This window comes from Monodelphis domestica, chromosome 1 (genome assembly GCF_027887165.1).
Source record: "Monodelphis domestica isolate mMonDom1 chromosome 1, mMonDom1.pri, whole genome shotgun sequence".
NCBI lineage: Eukaryota > Metazoa > Chordata > Mammalia > Didelphimorphia > Didelphidae > Monodelphis > Monodelphis domestica.
The window spans coordinates 324,648,400-324,675,929 of record NC_077227.1 but is presented as its reverse complement, the minus strand read 5'-3'; the positions used below and the strand labels follow the sequence as shown (position 1 = coordinate 324,675,929).

Genomic DNA, 27,530 nt, shown 5'->3' with positions numbered 1-27,530 from the left:
GACTTCCTGTCTCTGGACTTGGCTCTCAATCCACTGAGTCACAAAGCTGAACTTTTTGAAAAAAATATTGTTCTTCAAATGAACTCTTGTATAGTCACATCTCTCTCCATCTTGTACTTGTGAAGTTAATAATGTTGAACTCAGGCATAAGATTTGACTTTTTTTCCATATTAAGTTTCACCTTACTAAGATATGTTGTTCAAACTTTCCAGATTGTCAATATTCTCTGGTCTTTGTAAACCATAAAGGACTTTGTAGAACAAGACCCTCTGTCATTTACAAAGGGCTTTACATCTCACAAAGGACCATACAGTCTACAAATGTGAAGGAAATATATAGTCTTTTGTAAACTGGGAGGGGTTTGTGTTAATAAGAAAGTTGAGCCTAACCATGCTTGGGCCATTGTAATTGGAAGTCTCTTAGTCTGTTTCCTTTATCAGTTGATTCATCCTCTACTTCTTCCTTTTTTTTTAACCCTTACCTTCCATCTTGGAATCAATACTGTGTATTGTTTACAAGGCAAAAGAGCAGTAAGGGCGAGGCAATGGGGATTAAAAGACTATTCAAGGTAACACAGGTAGGAAGTGTCTGAGGCCAGATTTGAACCCCATCTCTAGACCTGGCTCTCAATCCACTGAGCTACCCAGCTACCCCCTACTTTTTTTTTAAAAAACCCTAACATTACATCTTAGAATAAATACATCGTGTTGGTTTTTAAGGCAGAAGAAAGGTAAGAGCTAGGCAATAAGAGGTTAAATGACCTGCCCAAGGTCACACAGCTAGGAAGTGTCTGAGGTCAGATTGGAACCATAGGACTTCCCATCTCCAGGACTGGCTCTCAATCCATTGTGCTGTCTAGCTGTCCCTTTCCTTCTCTACTTCTGGTCAGTGTCTATAATTTCCCACTGGAGCTAGTGAGGTGAGACTGTTGCTTCTTCTCATCCTGGTTTAACTATGTTGATGTGGCCATGAAAATGTACACCAAGCGCTTTGCAAACTGCAAATGCTACATAAATGTCACTTATCACTGGAATTATTTCCTCAGGGATGATAGTTTTGGCAGAGTCAGGATTCCTGGCTCTTCCCTAGTGTGTTGTAGGGCAATCCTGTCCTGTGCCTTAGGTGTGGCAACTCCAGGAGCTTTACAGGAACAAAGAAATGCCATTTCAAAAGAGGAGTAGCTGGCACACAGGCTGCAGGACTGATACGACTGCAATAAGATTCCTAGAATCTCGGAAACCTCTAGTGTGCAGAAACCCACTATCTACTAAGTCAGCCTATGATGCTTTTGGATAATTCTAGTTGTTAGGAAGTTTTGTTTTTGTTAATCCCAGAAGGGAATGGCAAAGATCTTTGACTCCCAACCTCTCATCTCATCCAGGAGGAAGCTGGGGCTTCAAGAATGGACATGACTTAAGTATTTTCAATGTCACATAATCTATGTGCAGTGCCTGATTTGGGTTCCACAGACTATCATAGCTTTAGGAAAGGAAGGGACCTTAAAAATCATGTGTGCTAAGGCAGCTAGGTGGCTCAGTGTCTGGAATCAGGAGGATTTGAGTTCCAATCTGACCACAAACATTTCTAAGCCACATGATCCTGGCAAGTCACTTAATCCCAGTTGCCAAACCCATAACACTCTTTTGCCTTGGAACCAATATTTGTATTGATTCTAAGGCAGAAGGTAAATGGTTAAAATATATCACATTTCTAACTCCCTTATTTTTTGTTGTTTTTCAGTCATTTGGGTTTTTTTTTTTTAGCAAAGATTCTGGAGTGGTTTGCCATTTCCTTCTCAAGCTCATTTTACAAATGAAGAAACTGAGGCAGAGTTAAATGATTTACCCAGGGTCACATAGCTAGTCCGAGGCCAAATCTGAATTCAGGAAGATAAGTCTTTCAGATTCCAGGTGTGGTTCTTTATCCATTGTGCCACCTCAATGCCCTTATTTTACAGGTGAAGAAACAAGTCTCAAAGAGGTTAAAGGCCTTGCCCAAGACCACACAGGTCATCAGTGGCAGAGCTGGGATCTGAACCTAGGTCCGATTTCTAAACCCAACACCGGTTCCTGCTTCTCTGTACTACCTCCAGGTCTCTGAACACCTAGGATAGAGCATCTGCTACTATTTCTCACGGAGACTTGGAAGACCAGTAAGGAGGAAGCCTCTATGTTTTTAGATTGGGTGTCAGGAGCTACCAACATAGAAAAAAAAAGACCCACTGTGGTGGGTTTTTGGCAATTACTCAGCTCATGGCTCCACTCTGAGAAAAGTAAAGCTTAAGCCTTCAGGAAACACAACAACCTTGAATTGGCCTCTCAGGTTCTGCTGCTCTCATGGAAGAAGGATCGGCGGTGCCCGTCAAGTGGAAAAAGTGAAGCAATTCATCCATAAAATATACATTGACATCAAGAAGTGGGCGTATGAAGATAATAACCACTCCTCTCATTTCTTTAATGCTTTCTGGTTTACAAAGCCCTTTTCTCACAACAACCCTGTGAGGCAGAGAGTGGAAGTATTATTATTCCCATTCCAAATATCATCACCCACACAATGACCCAGCTGAAATGCCACCTGCTTACATAGCCTTTCCTGCTTCTCTCAGTCTGAAAGGAGGATAATGATGGCTGACATTTATATCCTGATTTCAGGTTTGCAAAAAGCACATTACATACAATATCTAATCTGAGCCTCACAACAATCCTGCAAAGCAGGGGGATTATTATCTCCGTTTTACAGATAAGAAGACTGAGGTTCGTAAAAGTGAAATGATTTGCCCACAGGCACATGGCTACTAAGTGCCCAGATCATTTCCGAATGCACGTCCCACGTCCTTTCCTCTACTCCAAGCTGACTCTCATCTGATAGATGATGTCTTTTTTCTCAGGCTTCATATAACTGCTTCTTGTTCTCTTTTTTAACTACAGATTATGTTATATTCCAGCTTTCTAAACGTTGAGTGTCATAGCCTTAAGAGAGAATACGTCTCATAAGGGTAAGGGCTGTCATCTAATCTTCTTTCTTTAACCCTTAATTTCTAGCCTAGTAATACTCTAAGACAGCAGGGCAAGGACTAGGCAAGTAGGGTTAAGTAATAATTTGCCCAGAGTCACATAGCTAGGAAATGTCTGAGTCTAGAGTCCCGACTCCAGGCCTGACGCGCTATTCTTACTGGCCCCTCTAATCTTTTTATTTCTTCTAGAACCCTGAAGAGTACTTGGCACACATAAGGCACATAATAAATGTTTGTGGATTTCAACAAATCCTAAGTTAACCAGATTGCTTGAATAATGGAAGGTTCTAGCAGTTTGGTTACTTTCATCCTTTTGAGCTCATAATGGTCTTATGACTTTTCTCTACCATGTAGTTGGGGCAAGTGGAGGCCAAAAGAAGCGACTTCTACAAGGGTATAGGGCCAGTGAGTATTAGAAGGACCCAGAGCTTTTTCTATCCAGGGTTGTAGTAGCTACAGAGGCAGCAAGTCAGGGAGGAAACAGGGCATGTATGCCAATGCCATAAAAGGATGTGGTGAGGTCCAAGGAGAAATGTCTTTTCTGTTAAGAGTTTCAGAAAAGGTTTCTTGGAAGAGAGGGCACTACTGATACTGAAACTTTATAAAAGCCTTCAATTCAAGGCTTTATAAAAGCCTTGAATTCAACAGGGAATTCAATGGGCAGAGTAAATTTTTTGGCAGGTGGGGAAATCTAAGCAGAAGCAAAGAAACAGAAAGCAATGTTTATAATCTGGGGTGGGGAGGTATCCCGTTTGTCTGGAGAATATGGTATATGAAAGGGAATAACGTGAGAAAAAATCCAGACACTGAAATATTAGGTTGGTGCCAAATTCTAGGGAGTTTTGAAAGCCAAGCCAAAAAAAATTGAACTTTGTTTAGTAAGTAGTAGAGGGATAATTTAAATTCTTGCAGAGGAGTGGCAAACAAATTTACAGATAAAAATACTCAGACAGAAATGTGAAGACTAATTTAATGGTAGACGTGAAAAAACCTGGAAGGAAGCTATTGTAATAGTCCAGACAGATGGTAATGAGTGAAAGAGATAAGAGAGAGGGAAAAGCCATGATTTATCTTGAGAATATGGAAGATAAACTAAATAGTTGTACTAATGATAGAAATGTGGAAATTATAAAGAGAAACCGATACAAGGGAACATATAAATAGTTCACTTTGGATGTACTGAGTATAAATTGCTGGTGGGACATCCAGGTAGAGATGCTCTTTAGGCAGTTGAAAATGTGGGAGTGGAACTCAGATGAGAAGTCAGAATTGAAGATGTAGAAATATCCACAGTAAAAGGACACATATGTGAATGAAGAGCCTGCAGAGGAATGATTATAGGAATACTAGAAAGAACCATGAATGTGACATCTGTGAAGGTCAGAAAGAAGTATGAAGTAGGAAGGTCAAAGCTGGAATGTGTATGTGTTTCTAAAATCTCATTTGATCTTTCCAAAATGGTGAAATGGATAGTTCAAGTATTATTATTACCCTTATTTGCTGGCAAAGATACCAAAGCTTGGAAAAGTAGAGCATCTTAAGCACTCAAGCCAAGCTCTGTCCTGGCTCTACGTCCAAAGCTTCTCCCATTGAACAACAACAACAAAAGAGCAAAGAGTAAGTTTAGGGAGTAGGAGAAGTGGAAGGATATGACACTGAGGAAGTTCAATGTTCTGAGTTGCTCAGGTGGTTCAAGGCTGAGAGAGGGAAGATTGTTGGTCTGTAGCTGAAGAACAGATAAGGAGGTCCTGGAGTGGAGATGGCAGAGAAACTGAGAAGTCAGCTGATCACTCTTAGAAGAGTTGCCAACATGAATATTGTTATAGGCATGATATGAGGGGGAGAACCTGTGAATCAGGTTCTAAAAGTTGTTGAAATAGTTAGGAGAAAGATCTGGAGGCTGGTGAGTGCCAACAATAAGGATGGAAAGAGATCAGTGCCGAAAAATTGCAACGATGTAAAAAAAAATGAGAGACAACTGAAAAATGGTGGTTCTGGAAGGGACACAGGACCAAGTGATATGATAGCAGTAGGACTAGTGATTCCAGGGAGTAGGGTTGAGTAGACTAGAGATGAATTAATTCTAATTCTTAATCAAATTCTGGTGGCTATGCTATAAATTGTCAAGGGGCTTCAAGCACAGCATACTTCGAAGGGTGGAAGAGTGATGGTTCTGAACCCCTTGCTATCTTTTGTACCCCTCCTACTTCTCTGTCTAGAGGTCCCAGGTCCCTGACATAGCTTCTCTCTGAAAAGGTGGCCTTATAAATAAATAAATCTCTGTAAAAAAAGAAATGCAGGTTATATAAGGTCAGTTGGTTCTTAGTTAGTTAGGGAATACATGTATTTAGATGGTCATTCTCAGGATTTCAATATTTCAGAAAGATATTTTTGGAAGAAATACTTGCCTCAAATCTGTTTTCCCCTCCTGATGACCCTGTGCACATAGGCTGCTCTCCTGCCTCCCATGTTTAGGGGTGGCCTCTCTCTGCCTCTGTCTCTCTTATTCTCTGATTGTCTGTCTCTCTCATTCTCTCTTTCTGTCTATATCTTTCATTCAACAACCTGAGACTCACCTTCTCAGTTTCTCAGTGACTTTCTCCAGCTCCTCCTGAGCCCGCCGCAGTTCTATTTCCAAGTAGTGCCGGGTGGAATCAAACTCAGTTTCAAGTTTCTCCAGCTTGTGGGTGGTGTAGGAGAGACGCTTCCGCAATTCTCCCTTCTGCTCCTGGAGAGTGCTGTGAGGGACCACATAAAAGAGAGAGTCAGCCGTGAGCCCCTGGGGAGAATTTTTCTGGCTAGTTTCAAGGTACTGATTCAGTGGGATGTGGGGGAGAGCCCATGTTTACTTATTTTCTGAAGACAACACAATAAATAGTTAGACACAAGGAAAATGCTGGAGCTACTTCTTACCTATTCTGGTTCTTCCCCCCCATCCCCCCACTCTCGGTCCTTACCTTTCATTTTAGAATTAATGCTGTGCATTAGTTCCAAGACAGAAGAGTAGTAAGGGCTAGGTAATTGGGGTTAAGCAAGTTGCCCAGGATCACACATCCAGGAAGTATCTGAAGCCATATTTGAACCCAGGACCTCCCTACTCCAAGCTTGGCACTGTGATACGGGGCTGCTCCTCATTCAGCAAATTATTAGTAGCTCTGGGACTACACTTCTGGAAACACAGGCAAGTGCTCTTTCTGGTCTGGATGGTGAGCACTTTGAAGGAGGAGATTCCTCTTTGTAGAACTTTGAAGAGATTAATTTATGAGCTTCTCATCTTACTCACTTAATCCTTTTAGAGCAAATGATGAGGACCCTTAGGAAATGGTGTGTGGCCTCTTTTTCCTTCTGCCTACCAAATTAATCACACTCTTAGAATGAGAGTTTCTTTACTTCAATCCAGAACTAAGTAGAAATCTCCTCTGTGACATCCCACTCATTCAGTTTTCACTTAAAAGAGCTCTGGGGATGAGATAGCCCATTCCACTTTTGGACAGCTCTCACTATAATGGAGTTTTTCCCTTATATCGGCGGAAGTTGACTTTTCTGCACTCAGCCAGGGTGTTAAAAGAAAATGTTACCTTCCTTTTTCCTTTCAGTTTCCTTTGGGATTCACGAGTGTCTATATTTGGAGGGATCTGAAATGCTATTAAGGATTGTAAAGATCAAGTTAATCTCCTCTTTGAACAGACACCAAAAATCTAGCTCAATCTTTCTACTAGCATGTTTGCTGCAGTAGAGGTTGGCAGTTGTTTGGGTCAGCACCATAGTTGAGTCCTCTTTCTTACTGATGGGCTACAACTTGGGGAAACCATTTTGATACTTATTTAGGGACTGACTATCTAGGCTTTAGAATCAGCCTGATTCCCTGGGCTATTTTTTCATCTCTCCTCTTGGTCACTGGCTACTCCATAGTTTGCCAATCTTTCCCCAGGTTGCCCTTTTCATTTCTCAGGAATAACAGAGAACTGGTATGTTTTATGAAGCAGATAAGACATAGAGCCTATCCCTGGGGTCAAGCAGAACAACTGTAAACCCTTTCTAATAGAACAAACTCTTCAAATTTTTGAAGATTGCTATCATATTCTCTAAGCAATCACATTTCCTTCAAGGGCTCTTCATTTGGCTTCATGTCTTCTCACCATTCTGGTAATTCTCCTTATAGAAAATCTTAGTTTGTCAATGTCCTTTCTAAAATGCTGTTTCCATTAGTGGACAGAATACTCCACTTATGGTCTGACCCAGGCAATTCTATTCAATTGAAAAATGCATTTAAGTGTCAGGAGAATAGACAAGGTGATAGCTTCACTCATCCTGGTCACTATGTCTCTATTAGTGTAGTTGAAGACTGTGCTAGATTTTTGGGCTTCTGTGTCACAGCTGATTCATATTGAGCCTGGGGCCCACTAAAACACCTTGACATTTTTCTGAAGAAATGCTCTCCAGTTTTGCCTATCTCACCACAGACTTGGGTAGTTGTTTTTTTTTTTTGTTTTGTTTTTGACCAAGTGAAGGGCTTTATACACACCCTTATCAGTTTAATTTAATGAACATTTATTAAGTGCCTGCCGTGTTGAGTCAGCATTTAACTCAGTGACCGGCACATGGTAGTTGCTCTATAAGTGCTTATTGACTAAGCACTGGAGAACACAAAGTGCAGATAACTGAATCCTTGAGCCAATATGGTCTTGGGTCATCATCTTCCAGTTCTTTCATACTTATATGCCTTGTCTCCCTAATGAAACTGTAACTTGCTTTAAGCGAACAACATTAATAATAAGAGCTAGTATTTATATAGTGCTTTAATGTTTACAAAGCAGGGTAGAAATATCATCTCACTTGACCCTCACAACAACCCAGAAGGGTAAGTGCTATTCTTATCCCTATTATACAGATGAGGAAACCAAGGAATGGAGAGGCTAAATGATTTGCCTAGAGACCCACAAAGAGTAAGTGTCTGAGGTCACATTTGAACTCTATTCACTATATCAACTAGTTGTCAAAGACTGTGTCTTTCATCTACTATAAGTAGATAGGAACATTCACACTGTAAGTATTCAAAGTCTTATTGGTGATTGAATGAATATATTGCAATATAATAAAGTTCTTCATGTAGCATTTAATGGCTAAGAAGAGTCTTTATATCTGTCATCTAATTTGTTCTTTACAACATCTCAATAGGTATATATATTTTAAATATTTAATTTAAATTTTTACATATGATATATTAACTTATGTTATAATATATATTTCATTTAATTGATATTTTTAAAATTTATAATTAAGGAAAGAGGCTCAAAGAATCATTGTCACAATACCTAGTGAAAATCAGAGACAAGGGTCAAATCTAGTTTTTTCCTTCTTCCAAGTTCATCATGCTTTTTTCCTTTTATCTTATTACAGAATGAATATAAGAAGTATGTAAAGGGAAAGCACCAGATAGGGAAATTCCCAAGTTTCCTAATCTGTAAAATAGAGATGATAATAATTATAATTCCAACCTTGTAGAATTATTGTAAAGAAAATGTCTTTAACTATAAAGCACTATAGATATGTGTGTAGTAAAAATCACCACCGGAGTAAAGAATCATGTTTCTTCAATTTTTCTCTTATGGAAGTATCAGGGCAAGAATATGGCTTAAGTCCCTGTTCAACAGCTACTTAACCAAAATATCTGTGTTCACCTTAATACTAATTGTCAGACTCATAGACCAAAGGACCTTAGAGGGCATCTATTCCAACTTTTTCATTTTAGAAACTGAAGTTCACTGAGTAAATGGTTTGATCTTGTCACATAGGTAATAAGTAGCAGAGATAGATTTTGAGCTCGGGTCTTCTTACTCCATATGCAGTGTTGTTTCCACCATAACACATTTCAATAATTTTATGAAGCCTTTCCTAATGAGGTAGCTAGTACAAGTATTATTATCCCTATTTTACAACTGATGAAACTCAGGCTCATGTTCTCAGAGAAATAAGTATCAGAGTTAGGATTAGAATTCTGGTATCCTGATTCTAAATCTAGAAGTATCTAGAAATAGATTAGACCAATGAAGAATAAGAAACAAAAACTGCAGAAAATTCTACCTAATTAAAATGGCTAAAATGTGACATTAACTGATTTTGCATTAGAAGCCTTCCTTTGGTCAGCTTTTTCCAGGTGAATGGCTCCTGAGTATGATGACATCTCCTTGTTACATCCATCAAACAAACCCTATCAAGATACCCAGATGTAAACACAGGTTCATTTTTTTTTCAGCTGGGTTTTCCCATAAGAGAACAATTTATTTCCCCAGATATATGCCTCTCTTGGGAAAATAAAAAAAAAACAATGCTATCCCTGCTTTTTAAAGTCCAAACTTTTGAGCATGATTTAGTCTAAGATGGGAAGATGCTGATATTTGTGTATTTGAATGACCAAAGGACAAAGAAAACTAAGCAACTTTGCCACTAACCTCTAAGGCATAATTCTAAATCTTCACTTCAATCATTACACTAATCTCACCTATCTTCCCCTCACAATCCTCTTCCTCTATTTTCAATAAAATTCACTATGATGCAAGATTGGGACACAGAGGTGAGAAAAGTTCATTTGATTTCAGGATGTTCTAATAGATTCCGAATCAAAAAAGCTATAGTCTCATTGTACTCTGCCTTATTCAGGAATTTGGAGCACTGAGTTCATTTCTGGGCATGAGATTTTAGGTAAGAAATTTAGAAACTGAGATGAATACAAAGGAGGGTAGCTGGGATGGTGAGGGGATAAGTTATCCACAGATCTGCTGAAGGCTTGGGGGATGTTATAACCATGAGAAAAGGAAGTCTGAGAAAGTAAGATTGATACTTTTGGATTTTAAGGGGGTTGTAACATGCACAAAGGCTGAGGTCCTGCTTCATTCTCGTTCACAAGCAGGTGAAATGTCCAGGGAGGCAGATTTTGGCTCAGGTGACTAATCATTGCAGATGTACGATTATTTCAAACACATCCAACTCTCCATGACCTTCCCAAAGATATTGGCATGGTTTGCCATTTTCTTCTCCAGCTCATTTTATAGAGGAGGAAATTGAGGCAAATAGTTAAGTGATTTCCTCAGGGTCACACAGCTGGTAAGTGTCTGAGGTCAGATTTAAACTTCCTGACTCCAGGCCTAGGACTCTATTCACTGTGACACTTATCTGCCCCTAAACATCAGAGCTCTCCAATAATGGAATGGGGTGTTTTTTGAGGATAATGAGCCCCCCTATCATTGAAAAGAAAACACACAAACAGTTAATGACCACTTGGTGAAGGTGTTATGGAGAGGATTCATGCTTCAGGCACCAATTGGACTGGAAGACTTCTGAAATCACTTCCACCTTTAAGATTCTTCAATTTTATGATTTGAACTAGGATAAATTCAATTTCGCTTCATTTGACAAGTGTTTATTAAGCATCAATAGTATTTTAGGCATCCTGCCAAGCACTGAGATTCAAAGACAAAAAGATGACACCAACTTTACCCTCAAATAACTTATCTTCTATGCAAAGAAAATTAAATACCAGGCAGTTAGAGGGTGCTGTGGATTTAACGCTGAGCCTAGAGTTAGGAAGACCCGAGTTCAAATACTGCCTCAGACACTTACTAGCTGTGTGACCTGGGTAAGTCACATAACTCCTGTCTGTTTCAGTTTTCTCATCTACAAAATGGAGATAATAGTAGTATATACCTCTCAGTATTTTTGTGAGGATAAAATGAGATATTTGTAAAGTGCTTTGCAAACCTCAAGATGCTCTATAAATACTAGCCCTTACTAATATCAACATTGAATATTAATATTTATTACTATTAATATTTATATTACTAATTCAAAATATAAACAAAATAACTTCAGGGAAGGATATTAATAATTAGGAAGATCAGGATAGACTTTCTATAGAAGGTATTTCTCAGGCTGAGTTTTAAAGGAAACTGGGATTCTGTAGATAAGGAGGTATGAAGGTATGGAGGACAACCTAACAAAAGTAAGAGTTAAGAGATGGAAAGTTATTTAGAAGAAACAACAAGCAGAGCAGTTTGACTGAGCTCTAAAGTATTAGGGGAGCAATGTGCATCTATCTGTCCCAAAAAGGTAGACTGTAGATGGATTGTGAAGACTTTAAAAGTCAAACAGGAGCTTGTATTTTATCTTAGAGGGAAGGAGGAGCCACTGAAATCTCATAATGGCATAGTTAGAATTGTGTTTTAAGAATGTCAATCTGGGAGCTGGATGGTGAAAGACAGACTGTAGAGGAAGAAGAATGGAGGCAGAAGACCACTTAATGCCCAGGCAAGAGGTGATAAAATCATGAACCAGGGAGGTGGCCATGGGAGTGGAGACAGATGTTAGGATATTCTGTGATGCTAAAATCAACATGACATGGCAACTTGCTGTTTGCCTATGAAGAATAAGAAAGTAAAAGGAGCTAAATCTGATTCCACAGTTTTAAATCTGACTGACTGGAAAAATGGTTCCTCCACAGGGAGAAGGTAGAGGAGATGGGGAAAGATAAGAAGAATCAGTTGAAATTACAGATGACAGATTTTAGCTGCCTAATTTTAAAAAAATACATTTCAATAAATAATTACTCACCATAAATTGTGTACAGAGCAATGTATTAGGGAGTGTACTGGAAGAGGTCAGAGTATATGGCATTTAGATAAGACATTTTTCCAGTTAAATTTGTCCAACCATGGAATGAGCTATGCTAGTGGATGGGAATGACGACCCCAATAATGGAAACTTCAAGTATTATTTGTCAGAGACATTGTAGAGAAGAATTAAGAGACAGAATGTCCTCTGGATTCCCTTCTCACTCTGAGGATGCTAGGACTAATAAGTAGAAATTCCTGGGAGACAGACTTAATGATCAGAATTGTCAAAGAATGTGGGATAGGATGACCGTCCCATTGCTTGACCACTTTCGAGTAGAAGCTGTGTGTTCTTCATCAGGAATGGTGTAGAGGCAGAATTTCTACATGGGTTGGGAGGTTGGACAAGGTACTGGCGGAAATGAACAGTTTCTAGCAGAGGCTTCAGACAATGGGACTGCTGCTGTCTAGTTCTTTCCACAGAGAAAATTAGGCCCTGGGGCAAAATTGTTGTCCTTTGGTTGAGAACTCAGAGACTGTGATTAATCTGCCTACAAACATACACCATGAAGCTATTCTAAGTAATTTATCATCAGATGAAAGTATATGAGCATAAAGGGGGGAGAGGTAGAGAGTGGGGAAGGAAGACAGTCCTTGGGCCCAGCCATTTTTCATACTTAGAGCGTCAGAGCTTGACAGCAAACAACAGTGGAGTTTTCCTCCCGTCCCCATTGAGATGTATTTCCTTGATTACTGAATTCACTTTCAAGGAGGACCAGAGGAGCATAAAGTCAGGAATGGGATGGTATGGGTCTAAGGAAATGAGAGAGAGGATTCTTTGCCTTCCTCTCATTTGTTCTATTCAGTTACATTAATATATCTACACCAACTCCCCTCTAATGATAGTTAGTTAGATAAAAAAGACAGACAGAAAATACCTAAGCTAGTGTGTGTATAATTCCTAAGCAGACAGGAATGGGTTTGAAATTTCTCTCAAACCTTACCTGGTTTATTTTCACAGCAAAGCCTCAGGGAAGTAAAAGACTAGGACAATTAGTATAATCACAATTTAAGAATAATAGAAAGCAAGATTTGGAAGGGATCCTAAATTATAGATCATAAAACATTAGAAAAAAACAGAGTTTAAATCATGAATATGTGCTAGAAGGGGTCTTGAATCCTAAAGCTTATCAGAATGCCAGATACGAAGATGCGTAAAATCCTAGAATATATATAGATTGTGAGAGCTATGATGAGCTTCAGTATCCTAGAACATAGAATGTCCAAGTTAGAAGGAACCTTAAATATGATCTAGTCCAGCCTCAAGACTGTTCAGATAGGAAAACAGGAAAACAAAGATGGGATCTGAGCTCCCAGTTTGGTAGGTTGCAGGAAGAGTTCCCTCTTTCTCTTTTCACCCCTATAAAAGCATCTGTTCTGTTTCTCTTTATATAGAAATGTTGCTATTATTGTTCAGTCATTTTCAGTTGTATTTAACTCTCCATGACACCATTTGGGGTTTTCTTGGAAAAGATATTGGGATAGTTTGCCCTTTCCTTCTCCAGTTCATTTTACATATTAGGAAACTGAGGCAAAGATAAATGATTTGCCCAGGGTCACACATCTAGTATGTGTCCAAAGCTGGATTTGAATTCAGGTCTTCCTGAATCCAAGCCTGGCACTCTATTCACTGCACCACCTAGTTCCTTTTTGAAACCCTTCCCTGCCCCATTCACGAATAAGGAAACACAGATAAAAGCAGCTATGATTAATCATAATTTCTGAGCCATCTTAGAAGAACTAACCAAATTAAGAACTATGAATCATTGTAAAGAACACATTAAACTTTGGAGGAATAGTTTATACCAAACTTTACAGAACTATAGATTTAGAACTAAGAGGGATCTTGAGGGTCATTAAGTCTAATCCCTTTACTTTATAGGTAAGGAAACTGAGACCCGTAGAGTTTAAATGACTTATCCAAGGTCACAGCTTAGTAGGTATCTGAGACAGAGTTTGACCCAGTGACATATTGTTATGTTTCACAATTGGCTATCTGGGAAACAAAAGTACACAGGACATTTTCAGTTTAATCTGCACGATTAACATTTTCTCCATCACTTTTCACAGTCTAGACCCGTGATGGCAAACTTATGATACATGTGTCAGCACTGACATGCATAGCCATTTTCGATGACATGAGGCTGCATGTGGGCTCAGTGTGCCACAGGGCCCAGGAGCCACCCAGGGAGCCACATGCCCTCAGCCTTGGCCGTGGCCATGCCCCTGGCCTGGTAGGGGTCGGGGTGAGAAGGCGGCTCCACATGCTAGCCATTTGCCATGGGGATGGGGGGGGCAGCGGTGGGTGGTTGGGGCATGTGGGGCTCCTGTGGGGGTGGGGAGGAGGAGCACATGCACCGAAGGAGCATGCATGGGCAGACAGGCTGATGGAGGGGCTGCTCTTGTAGTGCAGCAGGACAGCTTGTTGGGGAGGGGTGGGGCAGAGCCAGACCATGGGAAGACTGGATGGGGCTCTGGCCTATGTTCAAAGAAGGAGTGCCTGGAACCCATTACCAGACACTTTTAGCACCCTGAAAAATAAAGCAATGGCTTTACTCACAATTTTTCCCTCTACGTACTTTTGTGAGACCTTATTCTCAGTGTTAAATAATATCAAAACCAACAAAAGAAACAGATTGACAGATGAAGGTAGTAGCTCTTACTTGGGCTTGAAGTGTACAAAATGCCAACCTTCAATTGAAGATTTAGCCAATGAAATTCAGCAACAAAAAAGTCACTAATAGGCAGGTTAAAGAATTCCCCCTCCCCCTCACGTATCTTAGTTCATGGCACCCCACACAAGTTAAATAATATCAAGACCAACAAAAGAAACTGACTGACAGATGAACAAAGAAGTCACTAAGCTGGTAAGTTAAATAATTAGTTTTTGGTTTATTAAATACAGTTATATATTATAATTATACATTTTTATTATTTAAATTCTAAATATAATGAAATTATGGTGTTTTTTTTCAAATTGACATATCACCTGACTTATGCTCAGTTTTTTGGTGAATTTTGACACACCAAGCTCAAAAGATTGCCCATCACTGGTCTAGACAATCAACAAAATAAATCAAGCCTTGATTTATGTAGTCTTTGCCAATTTCTGAGGTCCACACTGAAAATGAACAATGAGATTTCCTGAGTCTATAGGAGTTGTTTCCAACACACCTTTGCTTTGAATCCAGGTCTAGTACTTTATCCACTAAACCAAGTTCCCTATCCCAATCTGTGGGCAAAAGTAGAGAGACAACAAGGGAGTGTCAAAGCACATTACTGTCTTTCTCATGTCTCCCACAGAGAACTATTCAATAAGTCTTTGTTTTTTTCAGTCACACATTTCTTCAGTGTCTGGACCAGTGGAAATAGTGGCTGAGAAGCCAAGCCACCTTGACAATTCCACAATCCAACCTTCATTTATTCCCTCTTCTCATTCTAACTTCCTTGACTTCATATGAATCTCATTATGGCCACTGGCAATCCATTTAAACTTGTGTACCACTTTCAGCCTGATGACTCTAATCCAAGACACAATGTCTATATGCCACAGAATTCTATCATGTATTTCTTTATGTCTGAAAGGCATCATGGGTTACCCTAGCTATCTGACCTGATATGTACATTCTACTTTCCCCATTTAAAATATTTTCCCCATTTCTTTCTCTTTAAACTTTCTATCTTAGTAACAACTCTAAGACAGAAGGGCAAGGGCTAGGCAAATGTGACTTGATCAAGGTAATACAGTGAGGAAGTGTCTGAGGTCATCTTTGAACCCAGGATCTCCCAATTTCAAGTCTCCTGTTCTATTCTCTAAGCCAACTAGTTGCCCTCCCTGCCATTTTTTTCTATAAAACTTACCCATCCTTTAATACCCATCTTGAGTCTCACCTCCTCCAAGAAGCTTTTCCTCATCATTCCAATCCACAGTGATCTTTCCCCTCTGGAAGCCCTTGCAGAAATTATTTCCATGACCAATTGGGTCTTCATACATGGGTATGGGCCTCATTTTTGGACTGTTAATTTCATGAGGGCAGGTACTGTTAGATTTATGTCCATATACCTCACAGTTCCTCAAATGAAATAATATTGATAAAATACTCCATAAACTGTAAAGCATTCTATCAATTTTAGCTTCTGGTATAAGTTGTAGATTCTTAACAGTTTTGTTGATTGATTCCCCAAAAGCTCTGAATATAATGAAATTCCAAGCAAAGCTTTCAAGCTTTCTATACCCAGCTGTGCCTATTTCTAGGCCTCCTCTCATTTTCTTTTCAATTTGAGGCTCTAAACAAAATTGTTAATTTACCAAATGAGTGAAAGGCACTCTGTCCCTCAGTTTCCCTAACTCATTGCATATACTTATCCTTTTATTGAATCATGGCCTTCTGGTATAGCCAATGAACACCCTCTCAGAATAATATTTTTAGATAATAGAAGGTAATGCTAAATTTCAATTGGAGATTGTTAAAAATAAAGATGTAACTTTTTCCCATCCGAGTGACAGACTCTTCTGAAATCTACTCATAAAAGGGTCTATGACTCTTATGTTAAGAACCACCCAGGCTGGATCATACCCAGGGTTCTTTCTAAATAAACCATTCTGTGCTTCTAGAGTCCTTTAAGCTCTGATCTCTTACAGGCCTCTAATGGTTGGGGTTTTTCCTAATGGGATGGTGATAATATTGATAATGGTCCTTTCATGTACACTATTCAATCCTCACAAAGTTGTTGTGAAGCCTGAGATTATGTTAAATGAGATCATACATATGAAAGGGTTGTCATTTCTAAAGGGGTAGAGTAAATAAGATTCTCTTTGTTTAATAGGTGATAATATCTGAGGCCAGATTTGAATTTATGAAGAAGAGTCTTTCTGATTCTAAGACCAGTGCTCTATCCAATATGCTACCTAGCTGCCCCTACAAAAAAGATTATCACTTAATGTATGTATAACCCAGTGGAATTGCTTGTTACCTCCAGGAGCGGGGAGGAAAGAGGGGAGGGAGACAACAAGAATCATGTAACCATGGGGGAAAAATATTATCACTATTTAATAGATGATGATGTGACTTGCTCTGAGTCACACAGCTAAAATCTGAGATCAGATTTGAACTCATGAAGAAGAATCTTCCTGATTCTAAGACCAGTGCCCCCACAAGAGAAAATATCACTATTTAATAGATAATGATGTGGCTTGCTCAGTCACCCAGCTAGTAAGTCACATATATAGCAAATAACTATGTGAGGCCAGATTTGAACCCAGGAGTTCTTGCCTCTCAGTCTACTCTCAATCCACGGAGCCACCTAGCTGCCCCTCTTCTAATATTATTTTCAACAGTCACATCCCCTGCAAAAGCGCTGTCCAGCAAGTTGGGTGAACAGCTAGAGCAGATGTGCTTCCAAAAGCAAATATAGCTTAATCCAGCCATTCCTGCAGAAAGTGCATTATTCTCCTGCCCCTGCTCATCAATTCTTCAGGAAATGGAACCCAAACAAAAAAAAAAAATAAACAAACAAATAAATACATAAAAGCAATCTATTGTATAATACCCATAAACAAACCCAGGGGCCAGGTTCCAGAATGTGGGAGAATGAGCTACTGGGTGTTTACTGGATAATGAATAACATCAGGGCACAGCCACATGCTCAGGGAGGACCAGCCATCAGATCTGACTGGAGGCAAGGCTGTGCCTGTACTGGTATGGAGGAGGGGGCTGGGTGCAACCTGGGAACACTTATGTTGATTTGAAAAAAAAATGGTATCAAATACCTCTGATAAAGGTGGTCTAATATCTACTTGATCCAAATATTTAAGAACAATAGTCATTCCCCAAGAATCAGGTTGTCAAATGACACAAAGAGTTGATTTCCAAAAGATTAAATCCAAATACTCAGCAACTATTTGAAAAAGTACTCAAAATTCATTCAAAATGTTTAGATTAAAACAAATGTAGGTACTTTTAGGGCTAAAGCTTTAGTTTTCTAAAGAAAGTTATGCATGCATGTAGAATAGTTCATTCCCAGCGCAGGCAGAATAAATGTGCTTGTCACCATGTGTCTGCTCTCAGCATTAAGGTTATCCATCTGTGTTGATTAAAGTATTGTGATTGCTTCCTAAATACACATAGTCCTGATGGGCATGATTTGATTTCACTAATTATACTGCATTTAACAATGGCAAAAAAAAAAGAATGTTCCAAATCACTAATAATAAGAAAAATGCAAATGAAGAATTCTGAGGTTTTATCTCATATTCATCAGACTGACAAAGGTCATAGAAGATGAGAATGGTAAAGGTTGAAGTGACTATGAGAAGGTCCTGATTAACTGTAAAATGGTCCACCCATCCTAGAAAATTATTAGGATTTATGCTAGAAAACCATTTGATCCAATAATTCCACTGCTGGGTGTAATCCCCAAAGAAAGTCAGACCCAGGAAAAGGTCTTGAGTATATAGAAAACAATATAACCAAACTCTATGGAAGCAAAGACCTAGAAACAGAAAAATGTCATTTGGTTGGGGGACGACAGTGCAAATTGTGGTAGATAATAAACAATGAAATGTAATTGCATCATAAGAATTGACTAATATGAAGAATTTGGATAAATTTAGGAAGACATATGAACAGATGCAGAGCAAAGTAAGCATAACATGGAGAATAACATAACTTTCTGGAACTTACACATGAAAACAGCATTGAGAGGCCATGAAACTTTGATCAATCAGTAAGGACACCAATCTTGACTTGAAAGGACTGACATAGTGAAGGATATCTCAATGAGGTACATGGTTTGGGATGATAATTCTTTATTTCAAGAAAGAGGGGGAAGGATCATTTTGAAGTGATAATGATTTTTAAAACAGCAGTTTTTTAAAAAAAGATTAATCTTCCTAAAGTTCAACTTGAATCTCTTTCCTTCTCTGTTCAAGGACTCCTCACAGCAAAAATCAAGTCCTAATTCTTAAGCTGTCACTGAGGTTCTTCATAATCTGGTCCTAATGGACTCATCAGCCTCACATTGCACCGTTTTCTTTGCAGCTAGGTGGTAAATGGATAGCACTGGATGTGGTTGGAGTTAAGAAGATCTCAGTACAAATCCAATCTTAGACACTTACTGGTTGTGTAACTTGGGGTAAACATCTACCTCAGTTTCCTTATTTGTAAAGTGTGGCTAACAATAGCCTGTAAAGATCAAATGAGATAATGTTAGTTAAGTACTTTGCAAACTTTAAAATGCTAGCTATTAAAATGTTACCTTCTAGCTATTATTACAGTTCAGTGTTCACAAAACATATCTTTATGTCTTCCCATTGAAATCAGACCCATTCTGGGCCCAGCTCAGATATCATCTCCAGGAAGTTTTTCCTGATCCTCTCAACCAAAGGTGACCTTTCCCTCCCTAGTACCTCAGAGTACTTTCTCTGATCTTTATCACATTCTGCCATAGAGGCATACAGAAGGCACTAAATAAATACTCGATGATGAAATATCTCCATGGCTAGTTTTCTTCCCAGAATGTAAGTCCCTCAAAGGCAAGAACTGTCTTTATTTATCTGTGTCCCAGTGCTTGGTATAGGTCCTGCACATAGCAGTCATTGAGGAAATATTTGTTAAAAGTTTGAACAAATCTGTCCTGTAAGCCTATGCAAGGTCTTGTGGGGGACAAAGCATCCTAAAGATCTGTGAGCAACTCAGAGTGATGTTAAGAAGAAAAGATGCATGGAACATAGAATTCTCTATGTGCCCAGTGTAATTAAATACCAAAGGGGGTAGATGTTATACAGATTGGAATGTGAGAGAACATGATGGGTTGGGACAGTCAGGGAAGGCTATTTTAAGTTGGTGTGGATTTAAGGAAGGACAGGATGAAATTTAGCCTGAAAACATGGAGGTATCTAGGTGGTGCAGATCTCAGTGGAGAGAGAGCCAGGTCTGGCTCATCTTCTTGATTTAACTAACTGTGTGATGCTGGGCAAGCCACTTAACTCTGTTGGCCTCAGTTTCCTCATTTATAAAATGAAGAAAATGTAAAATAAGAAGAAAATGGTGGGCCTCTCCAGTATCTTTGCCAAGAAAACCCCAAGAGTCAGACACAACTAAAGACATGAGTCAATGACAAAAATCTCTCAATGGTGGGACCAGAGGAAGTAAACAGATTAATCTTATTTTTCTCAAAGTGAAGAACAGGTTTTAGGATTCATTAAGTTCTTTCCATTCTTGTCATTCATTCAATGAACATTGATTAAGCTCTTGCTTTGTGTGAGACCCTCTTTATGCTGAGGATACAAAGATTAAAAACGATTTATATTCCTTGCCCACAGGGAGTTTATAATCTAATGAGGGGATAAGATGCATACAGAAAAATATATGATAGACAGCAGCTTATGACAAAGACAAAGATTATTAGGGCTCTGGGAAAACTCGGGGAGGGGAGAGATGACTTGCCAATGTCCTTTCTTTTGACAATGTCAGGGAGCATTGGCCCCACATTTTTTTTGAAGTTGTGAAATAAAAAAAAAGTGATTCCTTTTCCCAATACAAACCTGGGCAGGAGTCCAAGAATTCTTAATTGAGGTTCTCGCTCAGAACGTGTAAGAAATAATGAGGGTGATTTATTCACAAAGCAGAAGCCTAAAAATAGCTTGGTCGATTGAGCGTGGAGGGCAGCCCAGGGCTTTGTTGGGATACATTCGCCCTGGATGCCCTGATTAACTCCAGAGTGCAGCTGACTGTCGAGAATGCCAGGGTAAGACAGAGCTGGCTCCCTTCCCCCTGCCCCACACTCTCCACTGAGATTCTTATCTGAGGAGTGACTTCAGAGGGTCACAGGGGTGGACTGACACACTTGGCTTTTGTTGGAAGGAGGCTGATTTTTTAAAAAATAGCTGAGTCAACTCCATTACTTTCCAAGACCCCAAGTAGCCTAAGATGACTTGTCTCTTCTCTAACCCTAACAGCACTTAAGATAGGTGGTATTATGTAATTCCTTGCATTTCCAGAGTACTAGAAAGTCCATGACATTTTTTCCCTCATTCTTTATCCAAGTAAGATAAGCAATATATTATAATTATCCCCATTTAATACTTAAAAAAACCCAACTGAGTTTCAGAGAGATAAAGCGACATGCAATGTCAGATAGCTAGCTGTTGTGGGAGGTGGGACTCTGTAAGTCTGGGTCTTGTCTTCCCAATTAAAAGCTACTTGAGGCTTCTTCCTGTTCTCAATGCCTAGCAGGAACACAAAAGAAGGAATGTAACTCCTGGAATCTTACAGAGGAGAAGAGATGTCTACAATCTTTCAGACAGAGGTTTTAGCCTGATGAAGAATTCTCCCTCTGAAATTCAAACCTCCCTAGAGGGAAGCATCTAGATGACCCAAGGGATAGAATGCTCCAAAGTGAGAAAGAAAGATCTGAATTTAAAGTTGGCCTCAGACACTTACTAGCTGTGTGTCCTTCGGTAAATCACTTAACCTCTGCTTGGCTTCCTCAGCTATAAAATGGGGTTAAAAATAGCACCTGCCTCCCAGGGTTGTTGTGAGGATCAAATGAGGTAATAATTGTAAAGTACTTGGCATGGTGCCTGGCACATGGTAGGTGCTATATAAATGCCTGTTATTATTATCCAACTCATCTTTATGGAGTATATGAGTGTTTACGTGGTTCTATTTTCCTCCATCCTAGGTACCCCAGGGGAAGAAATATAGAAGGGAATCACTGGAGAAAAAGTCATTAGGACCTTCTAGGATTGTGGCTTACTCTCTTGTTAAAATGTACTCGTGTTTTAATAAAAATCAGTGCCCAAGTTCCATTGCCCACTGCGCAACACTGGAAATTAATACGGTTGGAAGCAAATCAATATTTAGTTAAAGTGAATTGATCGTCTAGTGTTAAATGGAATTTCCATCAAGCATTCCCCCTTAGAGTTGAATCCTGCAGAGGGAGGAAGGTCTGAATCCCACAGAAAGAAAAGAGGGGAGTGGGGGGCAGGAATTGCATGGAAGGTAAGGAAGAGAAGCTTGGAATCTTAATGAGGGAGAAGCTGGTAAACCTGGAATCTTTTTGAAGGGGAAGAAAATAAGTTAGGAATCCCACAGAGGGAGAATCTCAAATTCAGAGTCCTTTCTTCATGGAAATTATCCCTGCAGGTGTACTGACTCTCTCCCATCCCCAGTTCTCCAATGCAGAGCTAGACTTTCTATCAGAGGGCATGGAAGGTCTTTTCTCCTTCCTTTGTTTTCTGAATTTGAAATGAAATGAACCAAACCTTTCATTTATAAATCCTCTTGGGAGAGGGAACTTGGAGACTTGAACTCAATCAAGTATTTTCCTTTCTAACAGAAGCAGAGATGAAGTAGCTTGAGGGTATGAGTAGTCTGGTGGAAGAAGACAAAGAGGGGTACCTGGGTTTTTAAAGTAACCTACAGGAGGCAGCAGAGGACAGTAAATGACTGACAATGACTTTGCCAAGCACTACTTAGAGTAGCTTCAGAGTAAGAGCACTTACTTAAGTAAGACCTTACAGCTGAAAGAGACTTTGTCATTCAATCATTTTAGTCATGCTCAACTCTTCCTGACCCCATAGGGGTGTTCTTGGCAAAGATACTGGAGTGGTGTGCCCTATCTTTCCCCAGTTCATTTTACAGATGGGAAAACCGAGGCAAACAGGGCTAAGTGACTTACCTGAGGACATGCAACCAGTAAGCGTCTGAAGCATGCTTTTGAAATCAGACTTTCCTGATTCTAGGCTTGGTGTTTTCTCCAGGGGGCCAACCTAGCCGCCCAGATATTAGCAGTTATCTAATGAAAACGAGAAACTGAATCCTAGAAGGATTATTTCATTCTCTGTATTTGTATCTTCAGTGCCTAACCCAGTGTTGGCATACATTAAACACCTGACAAATACCTGTCGATATGGCAGAGCTGAGACTAGAATTTGGATCTACTGAATTCCATTCTGATGCTGTGGCAGAAAACCCAAGTTCGAGTCTCAACTCTTCTGTTTCCTAGCTGGGTAACCTTGTGTAAATAATTTCCTTTCTCTGAACTTCAGTTTCCTCATCTGTAAAATGGGGATAAATATGTTTTCCTACCTACTTTATAGAGTAATGTGATTATTATTAAGACACATGCCGGTAAACTAAAAAGGACGGTTAGTTGGGCTTTTTTACCATCTGTCTGGACTTAGGAAAACAATTATGCTGTTGCTACAAATGGAGAACATCCTTTCTGGTATCAAATTCCAGTGATTAATATTTTAATTGAAAATGGTAGACTTGTAGTCATTTATTAGATGCAAGCAAAAGCTGGAGAGCAAACAAATGAATTTGTATTCAATTTCTACATGTTAGACACAGTCTTGCTGAATTAGGACTTAATTAGGAGGCATTTATGAACACATCTGGAATATCATATGAGACCAAGGCTTCCCATTAGACCTTTCTGCTCTTCCAGGTCTCCAATTATTTTGAACCATTTTAAAAGAATGACAGGTAGATTCCTTTCTGGTTTTGTGCCTGTCCTAGAATTCTGGAAGGGATTTTCATGGTCAAATAATCCATGGTAAAATAATAATCGAATGAGCTGTTGAGTTGGTAACTGCCTCCAGGGAACTAGAAATCCTTGCCAAAGCTTCCTTTGTCTATTCTAACAGCAGAAACCCCAAGACAGGGAGAATGAAGTGTTCCTGGGGGGGGGGGGAATAAAAGAAAGGCATCAAGGGAAAAACTAAGAAGAAAAAGGATCTGAACTGAATACTGACCTACATCAGGAAGTGAGAGGGTAGAAGAATGGGATGAGGAGGAAAAAGGGAAGAAAAAAGGATAACCAAATACTTGAAGTTAAGTAATGGAAATAATGTTCTTATCATAAAGTGATGGGGGGAAGAGAGTATGAGTGAGGAGGAGTGTGTGTGTGGGGTGTTAGTCCCTGTGAGGAAGACGTAGCATCTTGTATTCCAAGGTATGATGAAATGTGTATCTACTAGTAACATAGGGAAAGAGAAAGAAGAAAGTCATGGTGGTTGGTGACTTCCTGCTGAGGGGCACCAAGGTAGCTATTTGTCAATTTGACATTAACAATAAAGAGATTTGCTGTATTTCTAGGACCTACATATCGAGGATGTGATGGAAAGCCTCCCAAGGATTTGTCAAAAATGATGACAACTACCTACTTTTGATGATTCATGTGGGGACAAATGAGATTGCCAGGAAGAACCTAGGCAGCATTGCTAGGGTTGATGAAATCCTCATTGAAAAAAGTGAAGGCAATCCACCTCCCCACAAAGACCTGATGGAGTCTGAATGCAGATTGAGATAATTATTTTTCATTTTATTTTCTTCTTGTATTTTTTCTTTGTTTTATATGTCTCCTTTTATAGCATGTCCAATGTGGAAACATGTTTTTTTTTATTTTTTTAATTTTTTTTTTATAACCCTTACCTTCTGTCTTGGAGTCAATACTGTGTATTGGCTCCAAAGCAGAAGAGTGTTAAGGGCTAGGCAATGGGGGTCAAGTGACTTGCCCAGGGTCACACAGCTAGGAAGTGGCTGAGGCCAGATTTGAACCTAGGACCTCCCATCTCTAGGACTGGCTCTCAATCCACTGAGCTACCCAGCTGCCCCCGGAAACATGTTTTGCATAACACATGTATAACCTAGCTCAAACTGCATACTGTATCAGGGAGGAGAGAGGGGAAAGAAGGAAGGAAAGAATATAGATGTTATGATTTTAGAAAACAAATGTTAAAAAATGTTAATATATATGAAAACAAAAAGTGGTGTTTCTTTTTTCCTCTACAGCCAGTTTAAGGTAAGGGTTTCAGAAGAGAAAGGTAGATGTTGGAAAGGAGCAGTTGGCTAAAGACAAGACTGTCTGAGAAGAAAATTCAGATTTCTGAAACAGAAATGTTTAAAACGTTGGAATGATGGGCTCCTGGCCAGGGAAGGAGTGAACCTAATGAGGGATGGTAAAAAATGCACTTGCCTACAGTCTTGAAAATCTTATTAAGAAGGTTTCAAACTAAAAAGGGGGAAGAAGAGGATAAAAACTGTCTGTGTCTATTTTCTGAGCTAGATATTATAGAGACTAGGAGCTCTGCCACAGGAAGAAGAATCTCAATAGAGATGAGCAGCAATTCATGGGAGACAAAAATCCAAGAAATGAACCAGTGATAAAACCCATAGATTTGGATATTTACAACAAAACTATAATGAATGGGAAATAAGCAACAGAGAACCTAACAGAGGCAAACAAACTTGACCCCATAGTTGTCACTGTAGCATAACGAAATGAGTAGAGATTCAGTTTTTGAGCCAAGAAGACTTGAGATCAAGTTCTAGTGAATCCTGTATGTGCTAACTGAGGTGACCTTCATTGCCTCCAAGCAACCTACTAAGACTCTTAGCTGTAGAACAATAGTTTATCGGCTTTGGTGGTGGGGTTTCTTCACTCAGTTTCTTGCTAGTCTAGACTTGCCCAACAAATGTGTCAAACAAGGTAGAAAAAGTAAAATGTGACTGGAATATGGTTCTGGAAAGGTATACCTTCCTTAAAAGGAACAGCATATATATTTTTAAAGAGTCTGTTTTTCAGGGAGGGGAGAATGATAGTAGGGTATCTTAAGACAATGGAGTTGAGAGGAAATCTAGGAAGCCGAGAGAGGAAGTATGACGGAGAACATTGGATGCAGATCAAGGGAAGGAGAAACAAATATGATGCTGGGATTCAGATAATAATATAGCCCAATAATCTGATAACTAGTAATTAAATACCCACTATGTGCCAGGCACTATACTAAGCATTTTATAAATAATCCTCACAACAACCCTGGGAGATAGATGCTATTACTATTATTTTAACTATATAGTGGAGAAAATTGAGGAAGACAGAGGTTAACTGACTTGCCCATGGTCACACAATAAGTCAGACAATAAGTGTCTGATTCTGGATTTGAACTCAGGTCTCTCTGACTCCAGGCCTACCATTCTCTCCACTGTGCCACCTTGCTGTCTCTGTTATCTTTCTGGACAAAGGAGAAAACTATAAAGCATATAATAATACCATTATGGAGACATTTTTTTAAAGGGAGATGGAGCAGCTAGGTGGTATAGTAGAGAGCACTGGTCTGGGAATCAGAAAGACTCATCTTCTTGAGTTCAAACCCAGCCTTGGACACTTATCAGCTATGTGATCCTGGGCAAGTCATTTAACCCTCTTTGTCTTAGTTTTCTCATCTGTAAAATGAGCTGGAGAAGGGAATGGCAAACCATACTAATATCTTTTCCAAGAAAACCCCAAATGGGGGTCACAAAGAGGCAAACATGATTGAAATGACTGAAAAACAACAAAAAGGAACATACAAAGAGAAGTCATATGGATCAGTCTGATGATCTAATCTTAGTACTATTTTCTCCTTGGGCCTATCTAGTGTATTTGACACTATTGATTAACCTCTTCTCCTGGAAACTTTCTTTTTTCCTAGTTTTTCATGATATTACTTCTTTTTGGTTCTCCTCTTACTCGGTCTGACTACTCCCTTTTAGTCTCCCTTGCTGGCTCTCATCCACATCATATTCCCTAACTATGGGTCTTTTCCAAGGCTTTGTCTTGGGTCCTTCTCTCTCTCCACCTTCCTCTATCCCTCCCCTTCTCCCTCTCCCCCCCTTTCCTTCTCTTCCCCTCTCTCTCTCCCTCCCTCCCTCTTTCTGTCTCTCCCTCTCTCCCTCTTCCCTTCCCCCCTCCCCCTCCCCCCAGGGGTTTAACTGTCATCCCTATTCCAATGATTCTTTGATCTACACAGGTATGTACAGTCTTTCCCCTGAGCTTCAGTCCCATATAACTGATCACTTCTGGACATTTCAAACTGGATATCCAGAAATACCTCTTATCCTCCTGGATTTATAACCTTGACATTATCCTTGATTCAACACTCTCTTGCCCTCAAATAGCCAATCAACTGTCAAATTTTGCCACTTCTATCTCCACATCTCTCACTTCCAACCTTTGCTTGCCATTTACACTATTTACACAGTCCAAACACTCATCATCTCTTAGCCAACTGATGGTTGCAACAATCTCCTAATTGGTCTTTACTTTATATATCTCTCCACTTCAGTCCATCTTCCACAGAGCTAAAATGAATTTTCCTAAATGGAGAGCCAATCATGTTACTACTTTAGGCAATAAACTTCAGTGGCTCCCTATTGCCTCAAACAAATTTGTCTTTTTAGCTTTTAATTTAATTTAATTTAATTTAATTTAATTTAATCTAATCTGTTTAGCTTTTAATACCCTTAACAAGCCAGCACCAACTTATCTTTCTAACCATATTGTACATTATATCCTTTCCAACCCACTAAGGTTCAGCAAAAATGGTCTTCTTATTGCTTTATACCTTTGCATTGGCCTTTATGTAGCCCTGGAATATATTCCTTCCTCTCTTTTGCTTCATAGAATCTCTTTCTTCCTTCTAGATACAAGTTCAAGCACCGACTTCTTCATGAAGCCTTTTCTCCCAAATGAACTACCTTATTTTTACTACTAGATAGCACAATCGAATTAGGAAAACCTCTGTTTCCCAGGGTTGTTAAGAGGATTAAACAAAATAATATTTGTAACAAACTTCACAAACCTTTAAAGTGCTATGAAAATGCTGGTTATTATTAAAACTACTAAGTACTTGTTTTGTATGTGCTTATGTATTTGTCCTCTATTAGAATGTATGTAGTTCCCTAAGAGTAGGGATTATTTAATTCCTTATACTTGTATCCACAGCAGAGAGAGCACATTACTTTGGCATGTAGTAGGTGCTTAATAAATGCCTACTGATTTGATTGACTGAATGGCAACTT

At 39.3% G+C, this 27,530-nt stretch overlaps 1 protein-coding gene and 1 long non-coding RNA gene across 5 annotated transcripts in view; one reads left to right on the top strand and one right to left on the bottom strand.

Annotated features, from left to right (window-relative positions):
- Positions 1-27,530, bottom strand: part of BEGAIN (brain enriched guanylate kinase associated) — a 284,146-nt gene that overhangs the window by 71,364 nt on the left and 185,252 nt on the right. For all 4 annotated transcript variants that reach the window (XM_056811266.1, XM_056811264.1, XM_056811267.1 and 1 more), the window contains one exon: positions 5,590-5,751. In XM_056811266.1, coding sequence (XP_056667244.1) covers positions 5,590-5,751 — 162 coding nt within the window. The remainder of the gene's footprint in view (positions 1-5,589; positions 5,752-27,530) is intronic.
- Positions 26,442-27,530, top strand: part of LOC103104089 (uncharacterized) — a 53,327-nt gene continuing 52,238 nt past the window's right edge. Inside the window, exon 1 of the long non-coding RNA XR_008915090.1 lies at positions 26,442-26,479. This is a non-coding gene — a long non-coding RNA (uncharacterized LOC103104089). The remainder of the gene's footprint in view (positions 26,480-27,530) is intronic.